This window comes from Patiria miniata, unplaced genomic scaffold (assembly GCF_015706575.1).
Source record: "Patiria miniata isolate m_02_andy unplaced genomic scaffold, ASM1570657v1 HiC_scaffold_19, whole genome shotgun sequence".
NCBI classification, from domain to species: Eukaryota; Metazoa; Echinodermata; class Asteroidea; order Valvatida; family Asterinidae; genus Patiria; species Patiria miniata.
Genome location: NW_024037057.1, coordinates 9986306 through 10011389, shown reverse-complemented (window position 1 = coordinate 10011389; position 25084 = coordinate 9986306). Strand labels below are relative to the sequence as shown.

The 25084-nt window shown below is 41.0% G+C and overlaps 2 protein-coding genes and 1 pseudogene across 3 annotated transcripts; 2 read left to right on the top strand and 1 right to left on the bottom strand.

Annotated features, from left to right (window-relative positions):
• The first annotated feature begins 201 nt into the window (after positions 1-201).
• LOC119725732 lies at positions 202-4344 on the top strand. The gene is made up of 5 exons (XM_038197282.1): positions 202-453; positions 1352-1461; positions 2170-2368; positions 3121-3333; positions 3880-4344. Exons 1-5 carry the CDS (start codon positions 399-401, stop codon positions 3987-3989), a joined length of 687 nt encoding a protein of 228 aa, XP_038053210.1. The 5' UTR covers positions 202-398; the 3' UTR covers positions 3990-4344.
• Positions 4345-4882: 538 nt separating this feature from the next.
• On the bottom strand, positions 4883-7377 carry LOC119725731 (papilin-like). Of its 2 annotated transcripts, XM_038197281.1 has the most exons (3): positions 6896-7377; positions 5711-6381; positions 4883-5539 (listed from the first exon to the last, which is right to left on the bottom strand). In XM_038197281.1, the coding sequence occupies exons 1-3, from the start codon at positions 6998-7000 to the stop codon at positions 5389-5391; spliced, it is 927 nt and encodes a 308-aa protein (XP_038053209.1). In that variant the 5' UTR covers positions 7001-7377; the 3' UTR covers positions 4883-5388. The 2 variants fall into 2 exon arrangements, with proteins under 2 accessions (XP_038053209.1, XP_038053208.1); XM_038197280.1 differs by having other exon boundaries at positions 4883-6381; positions 6896-7375.
• A 13549-nt stretch (positions 7378-20926) lies between these two features.
• Positions 20927-22469, top strand: LOC119725730 (annotated as a pseudogene).
• The last annotated feature ends 2615 nt before the right edge of the window (positions 22470-25084 follow it).

Genomic DNA, 25084 nt, shown 5'->3' with positions numbered 1-25084 from the left:
TAACATCCAGCCAGTAGGGCCTTTTGTTCAAAGTGACCTTTGGAACAACGTCTCCCATTTTTTTCTCGATTGTTCCAAAAGTCACTTTAAACAAAACGCACCTCTGGCTGGATGTTATGTAAATTTTATATCTACTACTGCTTTTTTGACATTATGTCGTTAATGATATTCGGTTAGCAAACAAGGGGCCTCGGACAGATTTTGCGTGACCTGTGGCGTAATGCCACACACGAACTCGCTACGGCTGTTTATACGCTGCGCGCTATAGCTGCATGGGAATGTCATGATGTTACCCATAATGCCATCCACACTGCGCACGGACAGGGTATAAAAACCTACTGCGCAGCTCATTTTTTCAGTACCGTAACCCGGGACAGACACAGTCAAAACACGTCACTATGTACTACCAACCTTCCACCAATCTTCTGCTTCTCTCACTCGCTGTCCTTGTTGGTAAGTAACGTAAATAACGACTTACTTTATCCCCAAAAAATGAGAAAAATGTACCATGTATCATTTTTATGCAAATTAGTGCCGCCATTACCGAAAAATCTTCTTTTTTGCTGCATTTCAGCCAATATTGCAGAAAACTCAACAAATAAGGTGTCTTGACCCATGTTTTCAGGGTCAAAGATTACCATAAAACTGTTCTGGAAGTGATTACATGTGTCGGTGACATAGGAGTATGCAAATTGAAGCCATTACTGACAAATCTACAAAATCTTTCAAAACAAGAAGACTTGAGCTCACAGTCAGTCTACAAATCGACATAGTGGACCTCTTTATGCACTCTGTGGGAAGATGGGTCGAGCGGGACCCGCTTACTGACGATGGGAGTGATGCCATTGTGAGGTTGATGCTTCTGGTTCTAAATCGTCTCCAAGAAGATTGAAGTTACCAGTGGAGCGCTTACAACACATGCATGATGGTGATGCCCAACATTTTCCAGGTCATCTGGGTTTTTTTAACTGGAAATTAAAGATTACAATCTCCAGAAACAGTTTTCTTAATTGTACTATAGCCACACCCTTTCTTAACCATTCCTCTCCCTGGACCACCCCTAAAATGTTTGCCAATCTCTATGCCCAGGGCCAAAGCCCCAGCCTCTATGCGAAATAGACCCAGAAGTTGTTTTATCTGTGTGAACGAAATCCCCTGAGTTAGAAGCCAAAGGTCACAAATGGTTGATCTCTAGAAATATTTCCAAAATCAGTCCCAAGTTTGGACCGGTCGACCGTAAGGAAATCTTATATTCAGTGGCTGACCAACGTACCCCTCTTTCGACCTTACTTTGCGACAGTCGTCTACAATAATTCAACTAGGTCTTAATTACCATTTGTATTTCTGACAGGAGTTCAAGGCGTCAATTCCGGGGAAGCCACGGAGTGGGTTGCCAAGGATGACAAAGGGCAAGTCTGCATGAAGATCAAGTTTGATGGATTGATCCTCTATCATGCCAATGTAACTACTTTGTCTTCAATTATTTTTGTTCCGGGGGCCGGGCGGGGGGGGGGGGGGGACAACGAACACCGCCCTATTGCTCTAGCTATTGGCTCAATCTTTGTTTAAGAATTAATAATGTCGTATAATGTCAGCCTGTCAGCAACAATCGGACACAGAGGCGTAGCCAGCGGTGGTAAGGGGATATTTGTTCGATCATGATGGTCGTATTCAGCGCCCAAATTTGAAGATGGTACCACCCCTATGAAATTAGTCTGAGTATCACCCGTTATCCACGGAGCAAGTCTCCTGTATAACGTCTGATATGTCTAGACATGCAGATAATGCAAACCGCGCGCCAGCCAATCGGAGTCGACTTTACTAAATCGTGACGTCATTTCATTCCTAAATCAGGACTAAATGGTTTGATTGGTCAATTCGAATGCAGTGTTTTGTCAGTATACAACAACAGCCGGGCGCGATATCGCGTAACATGATACAGAGCGCGCGACACATTTGTTTTTATCCATTGTCTATGACGCGCAACGGATGAATAACCGAAGACCTCATATAGATAGCGCCCACTGTTTGGTCAAAATCTAGGAGGTCAAGAGGCGGGGTCTTGCCTAATTAATCGGCGAATCTGTTCGCGCATAATACTTACGGAATTACACTGCTGCCTCTAAACAACGAACGGTTCGAATATATACTTTTTTTTTTTATCTATAGAGCAATTACAACACCTACTTCCAAGATGCCGTATTGATCGACCCTAAGCCGAACTGCAAGCAAAGCGTGCGAACCATAACAATTGGATTCGTCACTACTATCGCGCCTCAACAACTTCAACTGACTTTTCAAAAACAGTCCCAAGGCTTCGTTTTCACTAGCATCACCGCTAAGTGGTACTACTACGGAATTGGGTCAGGTATTAAAATCTACCTTCCTTCCTCAAATCCAAGTGCAAAGTGTATCCATTCGTACTCACATTATCCAAATCTTTTCCATTTCCCGCATCCTCATTCCCATCCCCATCATGTCCCATCCCCACCCATATCCCCCCTCAAACCCCATCCCCATCTCCCATTCCCATACTATCACCATCACCCTTCATCCCACCCCATCCCCCATCCCCATCCTCACCCCTATTCCATCCCCATCTCCCATCCCATACTATCACCATCCCCCCTCTCCATCCCCCTCCCATCCCCCTCCCATCCCCCTCCCATCCCCATCCCCATCTCCCATTCCCATAGCATCATCCCACCCCCATCCCCGTTGCCACCCCTATTCCATCCCCATCCCCATCTCCCATTCCCATACCATCACCATCCCCCCTCTCCATCCCACCCCATCCCCATCCCCACCCTATTCCATCCCCATCCCCATCTCCCATTGCCATACCATCACTATCCCCCTCTCCATCCCACTCCCATCCCCATTCTCATCCTCACCCCAATCCCATACCAATTTCTATCCCCCTATATCCATCCCAATTCCACCGCAATTCTCATTCCCATTCCCATCCAAAATGATTGCAATGTCCCATTCCTATGCCAATTGCATTCCCACTCCCATTCAAATTCCTATTGAACCCCACTCATCACCAATCTCATCCGATTTCTTGTTCCCTTTTAGAATATCCACTCAGTGAATTTTCTTTCATTACCATAACTCCAGGAGGAGAAACAGAAATAGTCGAAGAGACTGGCTCAAGATCAAGCGATAACTTCCTGCCAAAGTCCATTCCGCTGGGGTGTTACTACTTTCAGGATCAGTCGCTTTCCATCCCAGTTGGTGACAACAGCTATTCTGCAGAAATGAAGAATGTGACATTCCAGCCGTTTGCAGATTGCGCCAAGAACGACTACGGGAATGACTTCTCGAGTGGAGGTTAGTTTCTGAAACAGAATAGATTTCCCGACGACCGTTTGCATTCCACTCTTCACGAGGAAGGGAAGAATTGGCAGAGAAATCTGGCAAAACGTTAAACTTGAGGATGGGATTTGGAAAGAGGTTGATTCTGTAATCACCTATAGGTCAAAAAGGTCTGTAGGACAAATGGGCGTTATTTTTGTCTTGTGTCCTTCACATGAATGTTTACTTTCACAGCGCCATGTTTTGTTAAAAAACACACACAATGAAAAAAGTGATTGGAATACTTAGAAAATTACCCCCAAAATTGATAAAAGAAGCTGCTTGCGTTAATGTTATAGGATGTTAATTTCTTACGAATTTCCCTCAGCTTATTCAAACTTAATTTATGAATTTGCTATACTAGAAAATGCCCCGGTATTCATTGAACATATTCCTTGAGCAATAGTCTTAAGTCTTACTTGGCCTACGCAAACAAATTCCTACTTCACTGAAGCAAGCTTCACCAGCAAGCATCGGTCCTATTTCGACCACTTTACCCTTTTGTGTTCTTGTCTTTTTCAGATTGCCAAGCCGACTGCTCGGGTTCGGGAGCGGCGCGTCCCGGAAATGACGTCATTTACATTCTTCTTGCCGCTGTTGTGGGCGCTCTTTCAGTGAAGTTCGGGAATTAATTTTGAGAAGTCTTCAAGAAGAGCAAAGAACAGTTCACTTCGATCGCTTTAAGGAAGCTGGCGGTTCTAAGTTCTAATTCTGCGCGCGCACGAAATTAAGGTACATTGATGGCAGGTAATCTTCCCTAAGTGTTTTGCGATACTTTAGTTTCCGTCACAAAGTAAACTGGGAACAGGTGGTCACTGATACCTTGTGGAGGAGTCTCCAAGAACTAAGAAGCTACAAAAAAATGGACTTCTTGCGATGTTCAGTAAGAAAACAAATGTAATGTAGTTTGTTAAAGTGATTTTGTTTTGCTTAAAAATATAACGAGAATTTCAATGCATATAAATCATTAGAATTAACACATAGACCTTCCAAACAATCTTTTAAAAAACCGATGTTCTGCATCAACTTTTTACTTTTTCATTTAGAATGTGTTTGCAGTTTGTTGTAATTGACGAATTTCAAATTGGTAGTAAAAACGAGGTCACCGGTCCTTGGTGCTTTATTTATTTATTTACATATTTATTTATTTCAGTCTTCATTTCTGGTATTTAATGAAACAAAGGATTTCCCCAAAAGTGCCCTAGCTCGAAAGAAGAACCAGAAGACAATGAGAAGAAATTGTTGTAGAGGTGAGAGGGAAATCCCAGAATCGACTCCGATTGGCTGGCTCGGACTAACGTTGGATTGGCTCAGACTAACACTTGGCCTCTGTAATAAAAGGAGGGGGGGGCTGGTACCCAGCTTCCAAATGGGGGGCGCACTTGGATGACGTCAGAACTCTCTAACCATTTATGGAAATACTGAAAAAAAATCCGCCGGGAGGGGGCGGGGGCAATGTGCCCCCTGCTCAGTCTGGATACGCCACTGAAATCTGTGGTTGCTTCAAACGAACATAATACACAAATTACAAATGATGGACGCTACCTTTAATGATATCATAATTGTAAAATGTACAGAACAAACAGATAAATCAGATATGAACGTCAGAAGCTGTACGTTTATGTGCGACAAGATGGCAAGGCGTCCGCAACGGCAGAAAGAAAATCCAAGATGCCAAACAGTCAGACTTGCAGTCTCAAGTAAGTTTAACATTTACACATATTTACACTTAAAAATAAAGTAACTATTGAGTTTCCGAATTCGTTAGAAAATTCCAAGCGATCGATGTAATTAGTGAGCCTTCGGGAACAGTTAGAATTCGCAAAGCATTAAGACCGAATGTAGGAAGTTGCAACAGACAACATGTCCTTTAAAAGATGGAATTTCTCTATAAACAATAATATTCTATAAAAAGCAAATACAAACAAAAAAAGTTGTACAGGAGATCAATTTCAATAAATTCACGATATAATGAGAGTATAGCAGTCTGTTGAAATAATAAACCAGTCCCAAAATGATGTTATTCGGATACTACGTAGGGATCCGATAATTAGAAGGTAATCCGCTACTACTACTACTAGGGTCGCTGCTCGAGCTATTGTCTGAATCAGATGGGATATCAGAATCATCAGGTTCAGCGGAACCCTCAAGATCACTGTCCATGTCTCCAGAAGCTTCAGATGTGGAATCTGGTGAGGAATCTTCGCTATGAGATGGTGGGGGTTCCCCTTCTTCGCCACGCATGTAGAAACCATCGTATGGGAAGGAGGAGCTGATGTAGGTCCGTCCATCGTAAGGGTCAAATGACGAAGATGAGTCAAGATCACTGTCCATGTCTCCAGGAGCTTCAGATGTGGGATCTGGTGAGGAATCCTCGCTATGAGATGGTGGCGGTTCCCCTTCTTCGCCACGCATGTAGAAACCATCGTATGGGAAGGAGGAGCTGGCGTAGGTTCGTCCAGCAATTCTATATGACAGAGATGAGTCAAGATCACTGTCCATGTCTCCAGGAGCTTCAGATGTGGGATCTGATGAGGAATCTTCGCTATGAGATGGTGGGGGGTGCCCTTCTTCGCCACGCATGTAGAAACCATCGTATGGGAAGGAGGAGCTGATGTAGGTTCTTCCTTGGTCAGAAGAAAAAACGAAGGGTTCAAAGATTGCGTCACCTTCGGGATCGATGTCAATTCCATCGGTGACTGGTTTTGGGCTCGAGGAAAGGGAAACCGTTCCCATGCCATCTACAGCCACGAGGTCAGGGGTCACTGGGTTCTTGGGAGGCCAGAGTCCGCCATCATCGATCTTGATTCTGGGGATTTTGTTGATAGGCTCCTCCAGAGGGGAATCATTGCCGAGGAGGGGCTCTTTGTAGACGGTGGGGGCCTCGCTGGTTCCCTGCTGCGACCGGAGGACAATAGTAATTGCACCCAGTATGCCGACTACCAGGATCAGGGTCGTTATGACAACGGTGCATGCGCAGATCTTGGCCCGTTTGAACTGCCATCTGCTATCGTTGCCATCAACCTGTGTCAAAAAAACAACACTAAAGAATAATACATGGTAAAACATGGAAACTTTTAAATGTAAAAAAAGTGCACTTTTCAAATCATTTACCCAAAATGGATGACAAAAAAGTGTTCATACAGTTAAGAGAAATATATACACTGAGTTGCAGAATATTTTCCGAAGTGAAGATTCATGTCCTGAACCCTTTAAGAAGGCGGGAACGTATCAATTTAAGAAAGACAAAAAATAGAAGTTCACACAAAAACCATAAAACTAAATCGTCACAAATTCTGGCAAGTCCATCACGATCCAACGTGAAATCACAATTCAATAAGCATGATAAGTCAAGTCACAAGCAACAAGCACAAGTGGATGAACAATATAAGGGGATGACTTTTGTCACTTGACTTGACTGGAGGATTATCGTGATATGGATTTGCTTGTGAGGACATGAGCGAGATTTGTGAGGACTTATGAGGATCGACTTGTGAGGATCGACTTGCTATATGGACTTGACGGCACAAAATCCTACCTGGTCTCCACCCACCATGTACAGCACAGTCGAGTCTTTATGTGTCTGTAGTGGCGGTTTCTCAGGCACAGCCACAGTCGTCGGCATCGTGTTCTTGGGAAACATTGTCGATGTATCTCTGCTCAGTTCACCGTCTTGAAGTCACCTGCAAGTATCGAGCTAAGACTTGACGAGATGCGAGTGTCTTAACCTCTGTGACAAAACAGAGATGTGGTGATGACGGAACCAACAACCAGATGTGAGTCGTGTGGGCAATGGCAGGAGTTTATAAACCCCGTCTGCAGGAAAAGGACACCAAACTGCCCACACACTTCCTTCGTGCGTACTTTTCTACCAAATTGTGCAACTCGACACTTCCTGGTCCAAGCCCTAGCTTGTCACTGGTTGGTACGTACATGTACATGTATATATCGCATTGTTATCGTTACACCATGTGCGTGTGCATTGGCTAAAAGTTCGTCCGGTCGTCCGGTGCATTGCCACCAAGCTGCAAGGCCGACTTCCTTCCTTTCAAGGGAACTTGAGCCACTCTGTTCCTTGCTGTGTACATGTAATGTAATAGACCATGGCGTAGCCACGAGTGATGCATGATATTGGTATGAACAAAAATCATCGAGTGTGTATATTAATTAATTGTTCCTTGCTCATGATATAAGCATATAGAGAAACTGTCCATGCCATAACTGCAGGGGAGGATCCAGTAGGATTGGATCAAGAGGGTGTGGAGTTGCCGGGGGGCATTGGCTATAGTATATGTAATAGACCTAAAACATTTGAGCAGATTCGCTGATTAATTATGCAAGACAACCGTATCTTGACCTGTAGATTTTGACCAATCAGCGGGCGCTTTCCATATCGGGTCTTCGGTCATTCACCGTTGTCGCATCAGTGACATGGATAAAACAAAATGTGGTCACGCGCTTTGTATTATGTTACGCGATACGTGCGACGCGCCTGGCTGTTGTAAAAAGTATTTACCTGGATATAATTTCACCGATGGGGGCGCTGTTGCATTAAGGTGTGCTTTCTTGCGCGGCTTGTGCGTCGAAAGAGGGCGTTATTTCGAACATAAAAAATATCATGCATATTTGTGTAAAATCAGTATACGCTTATAGACCCATATCTTGTCTTAACACTGTATGGAGGCAGGGCCCTAGCTATTGGGGGGGGGGGGCTAAAGGGGAAGGGTAACAAACCAATAATTTCACTCGATTGGAATTAAGAGCCTCTTTAAATTGAATTGCAAAACGGGCGTATCTAGTATCTGGGAGGAGAGAACAACCCTCCTATTCACCGTTTTAGTGCAAAATCATCTTCTGGGCGGCAAATCGTGTTGATTTCTGCAAAATATGCACCTTGTGTCTGTATAACGCTAAGGACCTCAGCTTTGAACAGCGCCCCCAATAGGGAGAAGGTCAACCCCGGGTCATGCAACCTCTCAAGGTTGCAGACGAGTAAATTGAATTCGAAATTGCCTACGCCGGCCAAATCACGATTTGCATGCCCTCAAAATGTTCAGTATTTGAGCATGCTGTGGGCCATGAACTTGAGGGTTTGTAAAAAATATGGGCGGAAGCCGTGCACAGGACTGTGAACGTGTAGTTCGTTCAATTTGGATGATATTGGGGCCCTTAAAGCGCTCATTTTGCAATGGAGTGTAGGCATCGTTTTTCAAAATGGCGATGGGCTTCAGGACTATTTTCAGGGGTGATCATCTTCGGATGGAAATTTCTCCTAAAAGTCATAAGTTGACCCCCCAAAAATTGAAAAGAAAATGAAAGATGATGAAATAAGCTTTAAATTGATGTGTGTCTCGAACACCTTGAAGAGTTGTGAGTATTTTTCCCGAATTTCTGAAGTGGGAGCATTTACCATTGGGGTCTATGGAAGTTTATTTACTGGTCTGTAACCTCCAACACTTCTGGAAGGATTTCAAAGCACCGACTCATAAACTGAGATATGCCCAAGCACCACTTTGAAATGCAATGTAGTATCAGTTTCAACAGCCGCTCGTCGAATTGCCCTTAAGCTATCTCAGGTACACCTGTTTTTGACGTAAAGTTGCAAATAAAGTTTCGAAACATTTTTGTAAACGTCAAGTAGGCCTATCTCATTAACGTGTTGTACAGGTTCTGGCCTTAATTACTGGTAGTGAACGCTCGGAAATTTACGCAATATCCCCATCAAGTTTGGCAAACTTTCGGACGTCAGATAACGTTTTATAGGCAATGACAAGTATTCGACTCTTGATGATTGTCGTCGATTGCAATTGAACTTTGGATGCACCGGGCACTTATAAATGAGTAAATATAGGAGGCTGCCCTAACAACCATTACTTCATGCATTATAGTAGACCTTTCTGGGATGGGCATAGTTTGTCATGTGCAGATCTGATAAAGCAATTATGTTTTTATTGGTACGGTGGACGTGAGCGCTGAGTTACAAATCGTTATGTTTTTCAATGTAAGATGAACTTTTTTCCATGAAACCATTTCAATGCAACTTTTAAATTTAAATGCCTCGACGGTGTCCGACGAATGTGATGTAATGAACAGTAATTTTATCATACATCTTTTAACATGATCCGACTGAAAGTCAAGACGACGAAAAAACGCAATCACGTGTAGAGGGACAATCCAGTGACGAAACCTGCCCACCTCTCTCCCCCCCCCCCCCTTCCCCTCGAAAAAAAATAGACTTGTGTATTGAAATGAAGTTAAAAATACATGAAATGTTGGAGTTGTAATTCTTTGTTTTGGGTTTGGGTGGCACCCTGAAATATATTATATTAAAATTGAACTGCTGTTTTGTTTAGCATTGGATAATTTGTTGCTTTCAAGATCAAATGATACCTACCTATAGCAGCAAATTATCGGCATATTGTGAGAAATACAATATAATGACAAATTTATGTAAGATAATATTTTGAATTGTGAAGTAGCCCAGTCTCTCTTTAACTCTTTAACTATTAAGCATGCGTCTTAAGAGTAATTACATCTGAATTTTCTCATTTTGAAATTTCTGAAATTCTCATTTTCTCTGTTTAACACTCTACCCGTCCCCCCCCCCCCACCCTCATCCAACCCCCCCCCCCCAAAAAAAAAACATTCAGGATGTTGTTTAACGTTCGATTCTACTCAGTACCGAATTCGTTATGCTTCTCAAACGGGTGGAATGAAAAGTTGATTAGGTACCCGACTAAATGTCGTAACCAGTACTACTTTCAGTGACCTGACGAACCTTTAAAAGGCTATTTATAGAACGATATATTTTGAATGGACAATAAAGTGAGGAGGAATTTATGATTGTACCAAAGTAAATACAGACGCTAAAACTGACCTGTTTTTTTTTCATTTACTTTGTCACGCAATGACGTCAACGATCCTAATCTTGGCAAATTCCGCTCTTTATTCAAATGTCACTTATTAAGTATACACAATTTTTGAAAGTCAAGTGTCACGTTAAGACGTCACCAAGTTGTTAAGAGCGTCAGCTAGCAAACAATTTGACACCATTTGCCGCCCCCAAAAATATCCCGGCTTATGGTTGTTACCGACTGAATTTTGATCCTGGAAAGTCACCAATGCCCCTCGTGGTACCAAAAAATAGACAATATATACAGCGGCGGTGGAACGCTTGTCAAACCGGGGGGGGGGGGAGGGTCACCCAAAAGGGGCACTTGCTCAGAAAAAAGTACCTTCCGTCAGTGTGAAAGAGGAGAAAATTGTGAAACTATTTTCGTTCACTTTGCAAGGAATACATGTTACCCGAAACAAAATTTACTAACAACATTGATATACACTTTTAAAAATATTTGCGTTAAAAGTTTTAAAAATCTTAATTCTCTTACTCAAAAAAAATTACAGTGTAGGCCTATTCCTAAAATAGTCTCAATATAGCAGTATTGTTCTCAGATAAGGTAATTCTATTTACTCGGTACACCCCCGGCAGTAACTTCTCTGGGTCCGCCCTTGAATTCGATATAGGCCCATGCAAAGGGACCATTTTCTTTTATCGGCTTTGGAAATTATTTCGCGCAATGATCCCATTTCTATAGTTTGTGTCAAAATGTCAGTATCTCAAAACCAAAAAACATACTGAGTTGCCCGAGATATCCTTAAATGGATTTAGAGATGGATTTAGAGATATCTCAAAATCATCTCTCAAAGACTCATAAAAATGTCAAAATGTTTCAAAGATACTTGAAATAATTAGAAATAACTTGAAATAATTAGACATAATTATCTTGAAATAATTAGAGAAATCTTGAATTAATCAAAAGCTCACGCTTGAACTTCAATAAAATGTCACTTATGCGCGCCATACAACTTTTTTCTTTGGATCGCCTATAACTGCCAAAACCCGTTGGCTGAAATAGGCATGCGCGTGCAAGACTGCCGTTAGGGGCGGGACTTGTTCACAAGAGCATCAGTAAAGCACCTAGGAAACCAGAGTATTTTCGGCTTTCAAAACGGCAAAGTGCAGCAATGCCATTTATGTTCGACATTTTTGGTTTCACTTTCGTTTCAACTTTTTGATGAAAGCCGACAGCTAAAAAATAAAAGGAATGTTCTCGAACCCTCAGGCATAGACATTTTACCAGAGGTGGTCATCTGAACAAGCGTTTGCACGGATGTCGAATAAAATATCAGAAAAACTGAACCTAAGATGCAGCGTATTTGGTAACTTAGGAAGTTATGTTATTGACAAACGTGGAGTTTTGAACGCTTGGAAATTATTTTGCGCAATAACCTCCTTTCTAGTTTGTGTCCAACTGACAGTATCTAAAAAAAAAAAACCTTAAAACAATCTGCAAGGCAAACCTACCACCAGATCTCAGTTTTCAAATCGGCATGCCATTTATGAAATATAAGAGTTTAGTTTGTTAAAAAAAAACTGCTAAATATAAAATCGAGATAACCCGGCCTTAAGTGCGGTTGGTTCAACGTGACCTTTGGACTAATAGACATAAAGTTTGGAAAGTAGGGTATAAAACACTGCGCAGGGCAAATTAATTTTCAGTGCGTGTGAGAAACCCGCGACAGACGCTACAAAAATACATGACTATGGCTCGGACTACCAGTCTCCTTCTTGTCTCGCTTGTGATATGTCTTGGTAAGTACCAAAACTTGTTGCCAATCAAGGTATTGTTTATTAATTGTTAGGCGTTCTGTCAAAACTAATGAGAGAGAAATGGACAGAGATCGAAATGGGGGTTTTGCGGGTATTAGAAAAAGGGAATAACAATACAAGTTTCAGGTACAGAAGTGATATAATATCAGTTTTCTTCCTGACCAGTGTAGTGGCTGACCAGTACAACGTTACCCCTCTAACTTCGTCCTAACCAGGCATGCAACAGTCGTCTACAATTATCATTCGGTGAGGTCTTACCACTGACTTTTATTTTCTGACAGGAATTCAAGGCGTCCAATCCGTAATCAAGGAGTGGGTTGCCAAGGATTACAAAGGGCAAGTCTGCATGAAGATCAAGTTTGATGGAAAGATCCTCGTTCCAAGCAATGTAACTACTCTGTCTTCAATTGCTTTGCCTGACCAGAGGGGGTACTTGTGCCCCGACAGCATTCTTTTAAGCTACAATACTTGCATGGCCTGCTCACTCCCCCATTATTCTCATTCGGTCACTGACTGAAACTGACTAAATGGATGACTGACTGAAATACTCCCCCAGTGACGTTTGTTAGCTGGGAACTGCTATAGTATAGTATTACCTTACCGCCAATTAATGGTCTAAATCCTGCCTATGTGTGGACAAATTGCATGGAAAGACTTCCTATGAATAGTTATCAATTGTTGTCAAACTATATCAGTTTGCCGCGTCTTGTTTATTGTAATCAGTTTAAACTTGCACTATAGCTCCTGCACCCGAACAATTACTACTCCATGTCATTCGAATCTATTGCAGTTATGCATCTATCATGAACCGAACCTACATAACAAACCGTTCAAATATATTTTTTTATCTGCAGCACAATTACAACAAATACTTCGAAAATGCCAAATTGATCGACCCTATGCCGAACTGCAACCAAAGCGAACGAACCATAACAATTGGATACAACTTTGTCCCGCCTGTACTACTTCAACTGACCTTTCGCCAACAGTCCAAAAGCTTCGTCTTTACTGAGATTACCGCTAAGTGGTCCTACACAAGTTGGTCAGGTAATAAGGTCCGCCATCCCTCCTTAAATCCTGGTGCAAAGCGGTCCATTCTTACTTTCAAACGATACTCTTTTCCATTTCCTGTCTCGCTATATTATTCTTCTCTCTCCTATACTATGTTTACCAGGTAATATCCATTGCCATTTCTGTTCGATCACTTTTTGTCCACACGTCACTCACACTTTTCCTCATTTCCTCCCCATCTGCTCCTAACATTCATTCTCATTCTTATATCTATTCAAATTCTATCCCCACCCCATTCCCATCCACATCCCCATTCCCTATTTTCATCCCCATATCCATTCCCTTTCCATTCCAATCCCCTTAACAACCCCATGTCCATTCCAATCCCCATACATATCCACCCCATTTCCATCCTAATCCCCATTTCCATTCCAATCCCCATATCCACCCCATTCCCATTCACATCCCCATTCCTATTTTCATCCCCATATCCATTCCCTTTCCCATTTTAATCCTCATATCCACCCAATTTCCATTACAATCCCCACATCCATATCCATTCCCACTCCAAATTCATATCCATATCCATCCCCATTTCCATTCCCATCCAAAATGGTTACAATGCCCATTCCCATTCTCATTTCCATTCAAATTCCCATTGAACTCCTATTCACCACCATCCAATCTCCTTGGATCCACACCCTTTTTGGAATACGCATGATTTTTTTTTTATTTCAATCCCATAACTCAGGAGGAAGCCAGACCGAAATCAAACAGTCTGGCTATAGAGCAACTGATAACTTCTTGCCGAAGGCCGTGCCGCTAGGATGTTACTACTCTCAGGATCAATCGCTTTCCATCCCATTTAATGACGGCGCGTTCTCTGCTGAAATGAAGAATGTGACATTCCAGCCGTTCGCAGATTGCGCCAAGAACGACTACGGGAATGACTTCTCGAGTGGAGGTTAGTGTCTGAAACAGAATGAGACATTTTTGAGACTTTGGTGGCAGCAAACACACCGGTCCTTTTCAATTATTTACGTCACGTTTAAGCTAACAAATGGAAACAAACAATGGAAACAAACAATGGAAAAAGAACCGGCGTGTTTGCTTTTATCGGGGAAAGTAACAATAATCAGATAAATCTAGCAAAATGTTGAGAGTTTTTACTGGTATAGAAGGAGGTTGATACTAAAAGACTTCATTCTGTAATACCAGTCCCCTATATGGTTTTTAAAAAGTCTGAAGGACAAATGGCCGTCATTTTTGTCTCAAGTCCTTCACGTGAATTTATTGCGTTTCACAGCGCCATGTTTTGTTCGAGAAAACAATATAAATAAAGGGAAAACAGTGATTGGAATACTTAGACAATTTACCCCAAAAATGTATTAAAGAGGTAGCCTGCGTTAATGTTATGGGATGTTCATTTCTAGCGAATTTCCCTCAGCTTACACCAACTCAAGTTATGAATTTGCTGCAAGAATATGTCATGTGATCATTCATTGAACATGTTCCTTGAGCATGTCACTTAGTCTTATGGTGCAAAAAGAAGGAAACCCACTTTTGACAGCAAGTTTCACCTACTCTTTGAGCATGTTTAAAAAGTCAATTTAAAGGTATAGAATATCGATCTTTAAACATAAGCGACGAAAAAATGATTACAACTGCATATTTTGTTTTACGATATGGCAGTTTAAAATTTTCATAGGCCAAACCTGTTTGTCCACGGACGGCTTTGAGTCCGCTTGACTGAGCTTGATTGGAAGACAACAGAACTAACCAGACTTTCACGTGGACAACAGTGATTTGGGCGACTTGTATTCAAATCAGCATAATTACACTCTTCTTGAGATTTTTTAAAGATGTTTTTACAACGTATTGTTGAAGAGCTGTACTTCACTACATTAACAAAATAAAAGGTTAGCCTAAGCAAGTTGCTTAAAATTCCTGTAAAAGTGGATTTAAGTTGTTGCATAGGCCTACACAAACAAATCCATACTAAACTGCAGTTTACTTCTCGTATTAAGCCAGTCTTACCAGTAAGCATCGGTCCTATTTCCACCATTATGTACCCTTTGTTTTCTTGTCTTTTTCAGATTGTCCAACCGACTGCTCCGGAGCAGCGCGTCCCGGAAATGACATCATCTACGTTCTTTTTGTCGCCGTTGTGGGCGCTCTTTTAATGAAGTTCTGGAATTAACTTTTGGGTATGGTCTGCAACAAAAACAAAAACAGTTAACTCGTCCCATCCCGACCGCGTTTATAATTCATTCGCGCGCACAGGCTCCCCACAGTGATTCACGCGTCACGAATTTTGTTTTCTAATGAGGATTAGTGGTCACGAGCACCCTGGGGACGAGTGACCAAGAACCAAGAAGTTACAAAAAAAGGGAATTCCTTCCATCCTCTTTTGAAAAACAATGTGAAGTATTTAGAACTTCAGTTCATTGATGTATATATTAGTTATTGCACATTCGAGGTTTGTTAAAACGATATTATGTCAATGTTTTGCCTAAAAATTGAAAGCGAATTATTAAATGCAGGTATATCATCTGATATAACACATACGAAGCAATCCGTTTACAAAACTGACATCTTGCATCAACGGTTTTGGCATTTAGAACATATTCTCCCGTCAATGTTTTATTGATTAGCAAAAGTAATATACATTGGAAAACAAATTAAAACAGATATCACGAAAAATTAAGGTAATTGAAGAACAGTAAACAATAATTAGGAGAAATAGTAAGTAATAGCAACATTTGTTTAAATATAGAAGCCATGAAGAAGAATCAAGAAAATAGAAAAGTGGCCAGCAAATATTGTAATTACAAAAAAATATAATATTGAAATTAGAATTTAAATTTCGGCATTTCTCATAAAGAAGAGTAAGGGTTCGATTTTTCATTGCAATCCTGATTTGAGACATGTTTGTAATGGACGAATTTCAAATTGACACTGAAGCCGAGGCCCTTAGTGCTGTCGTTTGTTGAGAGAATTTAACAAGACAAGGTCCTCAATTCATACAATGGCTTAGCACTGTCAGCCTCGGTTTCAATTCCAATGTGAAATTCGTCTGTGCACGCTACGCGTATAGGCCTCAAGTGCAGGTTTGCACGCATGCGCGATGTCACCTTACTAAATAGCGACTAAAATGATATCGGGAACAGTTAAAAAAGTTAAACGAAATTTTTTTTTTTTTAAAGGTAAAAAAAGGCTGTTCCCGATTGACAGCTTAATAGTAAACCCCAAAACGTATTGTTTCCCAGCTAAGACTATCAGGTGCAAACACCTACGCCTGCACTTGGTCGATCGTCAATATTTCTTCGTCATGGAAGCCTACAGACATGTACTATTCTATCAAGTCAATTATAGGTCCGATCCACCTGTCAGTTGGAACTGAAATCGTATGTACCTGCTGCCTAGATAGCGTAACAAGGATATTCAAAAGTTTGTTTGGCTGGCTGTATGCACGGCATTTCATATGAAGATTGTTGTCATTATTGTACCACCAACAAAAGTTGTTATGTATACAGGTACTGCACATGGATCAAACCCTGAGGGTTTTGGCAATTTGTAAAGCATGGCAACTTCGTATGCGTTTTGTAATGCCTGGAACAACCCATTTTTTTAAGAGGTTGATCTTTTCAATTGTGTCCCTTACAGACCTTATGCAATAGCGGCCATCTTAGAGGACACAATGAATTCAATAATGGTTAACTCATGCATATCCCATCACAACAAAGGCATTACCCTCTAAGATGGCTACTACATATGATGTCTACTGTAATGTGTATTTTTAATGTGATATCGGTGAGTATTTTGTTTTTCTGTAACATACTTATGATGTCATTCATTACATGTACAATGATGTAGAAATTGGAACGAAATAAAATAGTATGATATTTGATAGATACTATGCACACATCGATTTAATTAATAAAGTGGTAAATTATATGACATTGAGGTGTAGAGTTTTGTGCGGATGGACAGACAAACATACATCCAAGGTACAGTGATACAGTCATAGGACACAAAAAACCACATCATAAACATACTAGTGTGAGACAAGGCCTCATTATCAGCTCACAAATGTCACCTTAATATGAATAGGAGTCGAGGGATCGAGCTTTTAGGCTTTTCAGAAAGACAGATAAAGAGGGTAATGATTTAGGAGAATCCTTTAAACTATTCCAGTATGAGATGCCTGGATATGAACAACACTTGTTTTTAGACATTAACGTTCTGCTAAATTGGACGAGCAAATTTCCCCTAACGCTACTTCGACTATTATGCTTCCCTTTTTGTGGAATTGATCCATCCATTGTCGTGCTTGATAACTGCCTTAATCCCTTAAAAGCGAGCGCATGCACGGTCCACTTCAGTTCGTGTGCCTTTAGTCGTTCCTCCTCGTTACCTCATAAGTCGATCCTTGTACTTGCACAATACACCCGATAAAGGTGAGTTGTATACAATATTGAACAAAATTAATCAATTTGTGTGGAAATGGAAGCTGATTAAAGTTACTCTCCACAAAGCTCGATTTGTGGGTTTTTTTCTCTGTAACAAGTTTTGTTTTCTGTTTTTTTGGCATGTGCATCCTCCGATCCCTCTTATTTTAGGTTGCTTTTGCGCGTCGGTGGTATAATCAAAATTGAGAACTTTCGCCCCGTAATTACTTTGATGTTAAGTGACCAAAGTCGCCCAAATAACTTGAATGGATGAATGGAAAGTCTGTCTTGTTTTTAGCATACATCAAACAAAATGTTCCCTTTTGCTCCTCAGTGCAATACAAACGGTTCTCGGTGTTCAAACAGAACTTTAATTCGGTCAAGTTTCCGGTTTTGTCAAAAGTTATTTGACAGTTTTTAAAATGAGTTTTCTGATTTTTCAAATCGATTGATGTTATAGTTTCCACTCTTTCGGTTATAAATGGCCAGCAAAATTACTGCAAACCCAAACGGATATTCAGGTCTAGGTTTATTTCCAGACTACAGGGTGAGTAAAAAAAACCCGAAACCCAAATGTCGGGACTATTGTTTTATTGAAGTTCTGTTTGTGGCACTTTCAAAATCTAGGATATGAAAGCCCAATTCATAAGCTTTTTTTTAGTACAAGAATCATTCAAATCACTTGTGTACTTTTCAAGTAACGGAATTTTAAACACCACCACCGTTTTAAGGTTCTGTGACTTCTGTCCACGGATCACAAAAAAGTGTGCGTTCTTTCAGCAAAATGCAAACAATTCACACCCATCCCGATTAAAACAGTGGTTAAGAAAGTAAACAATATTTCGCTTTCGCTATTTCAAAATGTTCCTTGAGACAACTACAATGAAAAGGCTAGTATAACTCAAAAAACGAACAATTATCGATGTTCGAGGTTTTCGTCACTTCGTGAGCAAAGCGACGATATGTTGTTTGGCAAAGAAATCCTGAAAATTGTATTTTTAATACATTATCATTGAAATTCATCATTTTTCTTCTTCCTCCCCCCCCCCAATTCCCTTCTTCCCCTCCCATTCTTTTTTCCCCCTCCCTGGGCCCCCGGGACAGTGTACTTTATGTCCCAGCTTGCAGGGACGTATTGTGGGACGTATTGTGCTCTACCATGGAGTCATCACCCGTGAATTTGACCGGCTGCAAACCAACCTAGTTATTATGGTCTGCTTGTTTTGGTACAATGATGATGTTGACAAAGACCGAAGCTTACCATGCAGATATCAAGCTCATGGGGCAATAAAGGCACAAACCGACACCGTTTTGCGTAGTCGAACACACCTGTAGTAGTGTGTACAGACAGATGCGTATTATATATTGTACTCTACCCAGGCGCAGATCCATGGAGTTATACACCTTTTTACCTGAAAATGATAATGTATGCATGGCGGAAGCGTAAACGGGTCCATTGCACATGTACAGGGGTCCAAACATTCTGATCATTTTCTATCAATATACCGAGGATTTCTCTCTTTTTTTGAGAGAGAAGCCTCTAAAATCGTCATAAGTAATACTATCCAGCCTAATTGATTTTTATGCACTATATAGAAACTATTAAAAATGTATTTGTCCCGTGCGCACGATGTCAAGGGGAATTGGCAGGGTTCCTTTCCCCAAGAGCGGAAAAAATACCCGTGTGATTCGGGGTACCATTCATCAAATTTGGGGCCGAGTCGCAGGCTGAATCGCGGGCTAGCTGCGCCAACACAAGCACGGACGGTCACTTTGACCGGGCACTGGGCGCCCGGTGCCCGGTCGACGTGGCCGTCCGTGCATCGCGTACCGCGTTATTATGGGCCAGTAGTATGGGACAGTATTCACGAGTTGGCCATTTTTGTCGAGTTCCCTGAATGTATTTCACTAATTGTTAACTGCAGTTGAATGGGATGGCGCCAGACTATTTATGCAGACATACTGCAGCCTTATTTTACTGTATTTTTTAAAATTTAATACGGCTTTAAACATAAGGGAATGTTTAATTACAAATTTTAAAGTATTCATTGAATCAGACTGGAATTTATTATAACTGAACTTGCTTTCATTTCTCTTCGCAAGTTCCAAAAATTAAAATTTTACCTAACTTTCAATTCAATATGGCCGACCAGTGAATAAGGCCCGGCCCATAGTCGGCAAGGCTTATGACGCTTTTAGAAGTTCTCTCACGGCCTTCATTTACCTACATCATCATTTTTCACGCGAAAAGTTTCTTGACCGTGACTTTCACCGGCTCCAACCCAACATAATGGTCTGCTTGGCACCAATAATGAAAGTTGTGGACAAAGTCTGAAGCGTATACCCTGGAGATACACTCTATATGCTAATTTCGAGTTTCACCATAAATAGTTTGTTTTCTTTTCAATTGCTACTTGTTTTCTACCAATACAAAGTTAAGCCTATTCACTTTTGATGAAGCCATGGAGCGAAGCAACTCGCCCCTGGTTGAGTTATAGAATACTTCTTTTACAGATTTAGAATTATTTGCCAGGCCCAACCATTCAGGCAGCGTAGTCTGGATCCCACCATGTTGAGGTTTAATGGATTAAATTATGAATACATGTAATTGTTTCAGTCATTCACGTTTTCAATATAATGACGACTTTCTGCCTGCATTTTCCAACTCAATAAAATTATCAATTATTTAAATGTGTACGTTTTCTAACAAATGTACATTAACTCCCTACATTGCGATACACTATACGTGTACATCCTCAAAAAGTGTTCGTCCGACTAATTTTTGATATGACTACAAAACCATAAAAAAAATAATTTTGAAACTTTTAGATTGTGCAGATACTCCTTATCCTTGGACTAAACCCCTACGAGTTTCATTTAATTTTCATCACATCTTACTGCAGGGTGGTCATTTTGATCACAGCAACATTTTTGGACACTGTGGCCAAGTTCCTTGCAATAATCGATTTCAGGGCTGTGTTATGTAAGGTGTGTAAAATCCTGGATGTTATCAAAAAAAAAGGATTTGGGATTGGAATCGTTTGCGCTTGAGCATTAGCTGAGGTCTTGCCATGATGACTGATGATAGCTAGCAAAATAATGATTCCAATCACTGAAATGCATTAAGGCAAGGAACTTGGTGTCCAAAATGTTGTTGTGATCAAATGACAATGTATTGAGGCGTGAGGGAAATTGAATGATGCTCATAGGGATGTGGGCCAAGGATTAGGAGTATCTAAACAATTAACAATTTTCAAAATTTACTTCATGGTATTGTATATTTCCAAAATAGCTAGACGGACACTTTTTTGGACATACTTTTGTCTTGTAGTACTTAATTGTTTTTCTTCCCTTAATTAAGATTTTGTCATTCCTCAACAAACCTGTTGAACTTGTTTTGATTCTTGTATCCCTTGTTACTTTTCAGGAAGTAAATTAACGACAGAACATCATGTGTGACGACAATGTTGCCGCTCTGGTTGTAGACAATGGCTCCGGTTCGTGCAAGGCCGGATTCGCCGGAGATGACAGCCCGAAGGCCGTCTTCCCCTCTGTCATTGGAAAACCACGCCACCAGGTAAAATTTTCCTTAAAATGTTCTTTAGGTCTTAAGGTGAAAAGAATATTTCGGTTCGTCAAGAAGGGTAGTTTACTTGAACTATTTAATTTGCGTCCTCTTTTTTTCCCAAAAGGGTCTTATGGTTGGCATGGGACAGAAGGAGAGCTACGTCGGAGATGAGGCCGAGAGCAGGAGAGGTATCCTGACCATGAAATACCCCATCCAGCGCGGTATCGTCACAAACTGGGACGATATGGAGAAGATCTGGCATCACACCTTCTACAACGAGCTGCGTGTGGCCCCAGAGGAGCACCCCGTGCTGCTGACTGAAGCCCCATTGAACTCCAAGGCCAACAGGGAAAAGATGACACAGGTGAATACACGCTTTCATATTCTTTGATGCCAGTGTAAAATTAACCTGTCCCAAAACGTTTTGAATCGTAGCCGTGTCTGTGTTGTAAACTTGATGTTTAAAAATCCTTTCAGATCATGTTCGAGACCTTCAACACACCCGCCTTGCACTTGGCCATCCAGGCTGTGCTGTCTCTCTACGCCTCTGGTCGTACCGCCGGAATCGTGTTTGACTCTGGTGACGGTGTGTCCCACACTGTGCCCATCTTTGGGGGCTACGCCGTGCCCGACGCCATCCATCGTCTGAACTTGGCCGGCCGTGACTTGAATATATACCTGACTAAGATCCTCACAGAGCATGGCTATTCTTTCACTACATCTGGTAAGTATGTTCTCAAGGATTGTGAATTAATTTTAGGTTTTGACTGCCGAATAGTCTGTCGATTATTTTTTTAAAGTTAATGATTTATCAGTGTGAAGTTAAAAACTTGTTAATTAAATTAATAAGTACTATGACTCTTCATTTTTCTCTTGCAGGCGAGCGTGATGTCATACGTGACATGAAGGAGAAGCTGTGCTACGTTGCTCTGGACTACGAACAGGAGATGACCACGGCTGCTTCCAGCTCCATCTTGGAGAAGAGCTACGAACTCCCTGACGGACAGGTCATCACCATCGGCAACCAGCGTTTCCGTTGTCCCGAGGCACTGTTCCAGCCCGCATTCATAGGCATGGAGAGCGCTGGCGTCCACGAGGCCATGTATAACAGCATCATGAAGTGCGACGTGGACATCCGTACGGATCTGTACGCCAACACCGCACTGTCTGGTGGTTCCACCATGTTCCCCGGCTTCGCCGACAGAGTGCAGAAGGAGGTGTCGGCTCTGGCCCCACCCACCACGAAGATCAAGATCATTGCTCCCCAGAGAGGAAGTACTCCGTATGGGTCGGTGGCTCCATCCTTGCCTCCCTGTCCAACTTCCAGCAGATGTACATCAGCAAGCAGGAGTATGACGAGTCTGGCCCAAGCATCGTGCACAGCAAGTGCTTCTAAAAAGTGAACTTTGTGAATTGCAATACAATCTCTCCTTATCGCCTGTCAGATACTCGATCTCCAAAAAAATAACCATTCCGTGAAATAAGTTAGCACTTTTTCTTCCATTTCTTGCAATCTGTCTGTCGTTTACTATTGTACCTATTAACAAATTCTGTATACCTTTTTGTCTATACAATAGTTACTGTGCAAGTGCAAACTGTTCCGATTTGTCACACAGAAGCCGAGAAGGCTTGTTCGAAAACGTTGTAGCATATCGTCGCTTTGCTCACGAAGTGACAAAAACCTCGAAAATCGATAATTATTCGATTTTGAGTTTTACTGGCCATTTTATTAAAGTTGTCTCAAGGAACAATTTGACCAAGTTTCAAGGCAAAATCTTGTTTACTTTCTTAATTATTGTAAACAAACAATTGACAAAAAGCCTGAAATCGGAAATTTTCATTTTTACGAAATGTAAAAAAGTGTAAAATGTTCTCACGAAGTGACAAAAATTCACCTCGTGAGCAGGGCCGGAGGAATTATACATTGGTTTACACGCGGCGGGATGGGAGCATACACGCGCGTGCGAACGATGTTGAAAAAGAACAGACGCGCGCGTGCTCACCCATCGTATGACGCGCAAAAGTAACAAAATGTCGTCAAAAGTACAAATAAGTAAAGCCTCCGCGATTCATGTTCCCACGAAGTGACAAAGAGTCAGCTCGTGAGCAGGGCCAGAACACAGAAAATAATTATACAATGGTCTACACGCGGCAGGATGGGAGCATACACGCGCGCGCGAACGACGTTGAAAAAGAACACACGCGCCCTCGCTCAACTGTCGTGACGCGCAAAATTAACAAGTTTGTTGCGTCGAAAAAAGTACAAAATAAGTAAAGCCTCCGCGATTCATGATCCCACGAAGTGACAAAAACTGTGTACAAACTAATTGGCAAAATATGGTACCCAAAATATTGCTGTTCTCACGAAGTGCAAACAAGTTTTATTAATGAATTACTGTTTAATTACTAACTATCTCTAATAAACAATTATGAAATAACAAAGAACAAATCATATCCTATCGGACAATGCAAAAACTTCCGAATTCTGTTACTGCAAAGTGGTCGAAAATGTCTTTTGAAAAAATGAATAACTTCAAATGCGATTATCTCAGAATGAACTTTTGTCAAATTTTGAGGTTTTTGTCACTTCGTGAGCAAAGCGACGATATAAGGCCTATATACTTTAAATAGAGCCGTAAACCTAAGTCGTTGATTTCCTCAGGAGGTTGAACTCAATATGGAAGTCCATTGTATTTGCCTGATATCGTATTCAAACAGTTAGCATCTGGCGACGAAGCGTGGGTCATGTCTAATATCCTTTGCACTGCAAGATATTTTTGGGTTAAATATTCCACTACTGTCTTAAATGGTTTATTTCTTGGTTTGTAGATTCACAAAAAGAAGAAGTATTTAGAAGTACATTTTACTACAGTATTTTAAACTTGTTCTATTATTTTAAAAATGGGTGAAAGTGTTTGTGCGTATTGGTGTTTCTTTGTAGGAAAGTGATGAATGTTGTCTTGTGAAATCCAAGGGAACAGTCTCTTCGACGCACAGTTTTCCAATATAGTTTTAGCAGTGGAATGGTCAAGTATGATAACAAATTCGATTTTGACCGTCGGATTTTTATGAAATTCATGGAAAAAAATACAAAATATTAATTTTTTGAATTGTTAAAGAATGCAGTGGCCGCGTTTGACATATTAAGTATTGCAAATAAATTGACAAACGTCTTTATTATGCAACAATATCATTATCTTTCAAAATATTATGTGAAAGAATAATCATAGTAAAGATTGTTTTATTCTGCAAGAAGTTTTATAGCCAATTAGAGAGAGAGCGGCCTTTAAAAAAAAAATAACCTCCTCTCATCGTTTAAACTTTGTTTCATGATGCGGCTGTCCATAGTTCTTTTACCCCAAACCACCCCAACCCTTCAAAATCCAAATGCATGTTTTGTTGGAATATGTAGGAGTGAGTACTGCACGATTTACTGATTATGCTTTACATGGGGTTAGGCATACCACCATAATCAGAGTCCAACAGTTTGGGTGTTGAGTTTACCATATGGTGTTGGATTTTGCAAGAGTAAGGACGATTCCTATAAATCACTCAATGGGCCAGGGTAAATGTCAAATTAATGCTACCGTACAGACACAGACAATCTTTGGAAGACAATAGACTTTTTGTCAATTTGTGATGAACAATTTATGTTGTAAGCCACATTAAATAAAAATTGAAAGTGAGGCTTCACTTGCACTCAAAACGATCGAAAACGGCGTCTTGTCAATAAGATCTATTGCAAATATTATGAGAAGCAGCATTTGAATTTTGTCCTTGTGACTTTATTATCATAGTGTAACGGCCTATCTATTTTCTAGGGCAAATTATATACACTGTGTTAATTCTGGGCGCGCGGCGCGCAAAGCGCGCGCGGGGTTTAGTACAGTCATGTCAGTCTAGAGCTGGGATTCAAGGAACAAGGTCTGACTTTTTGCACGGGCTACTACTGTGGACGACATAGTGTGAGTAGAAATTGTATACGAATGATTGTGTTTTGACAAGAATAATTAAAGATCAGAGAGT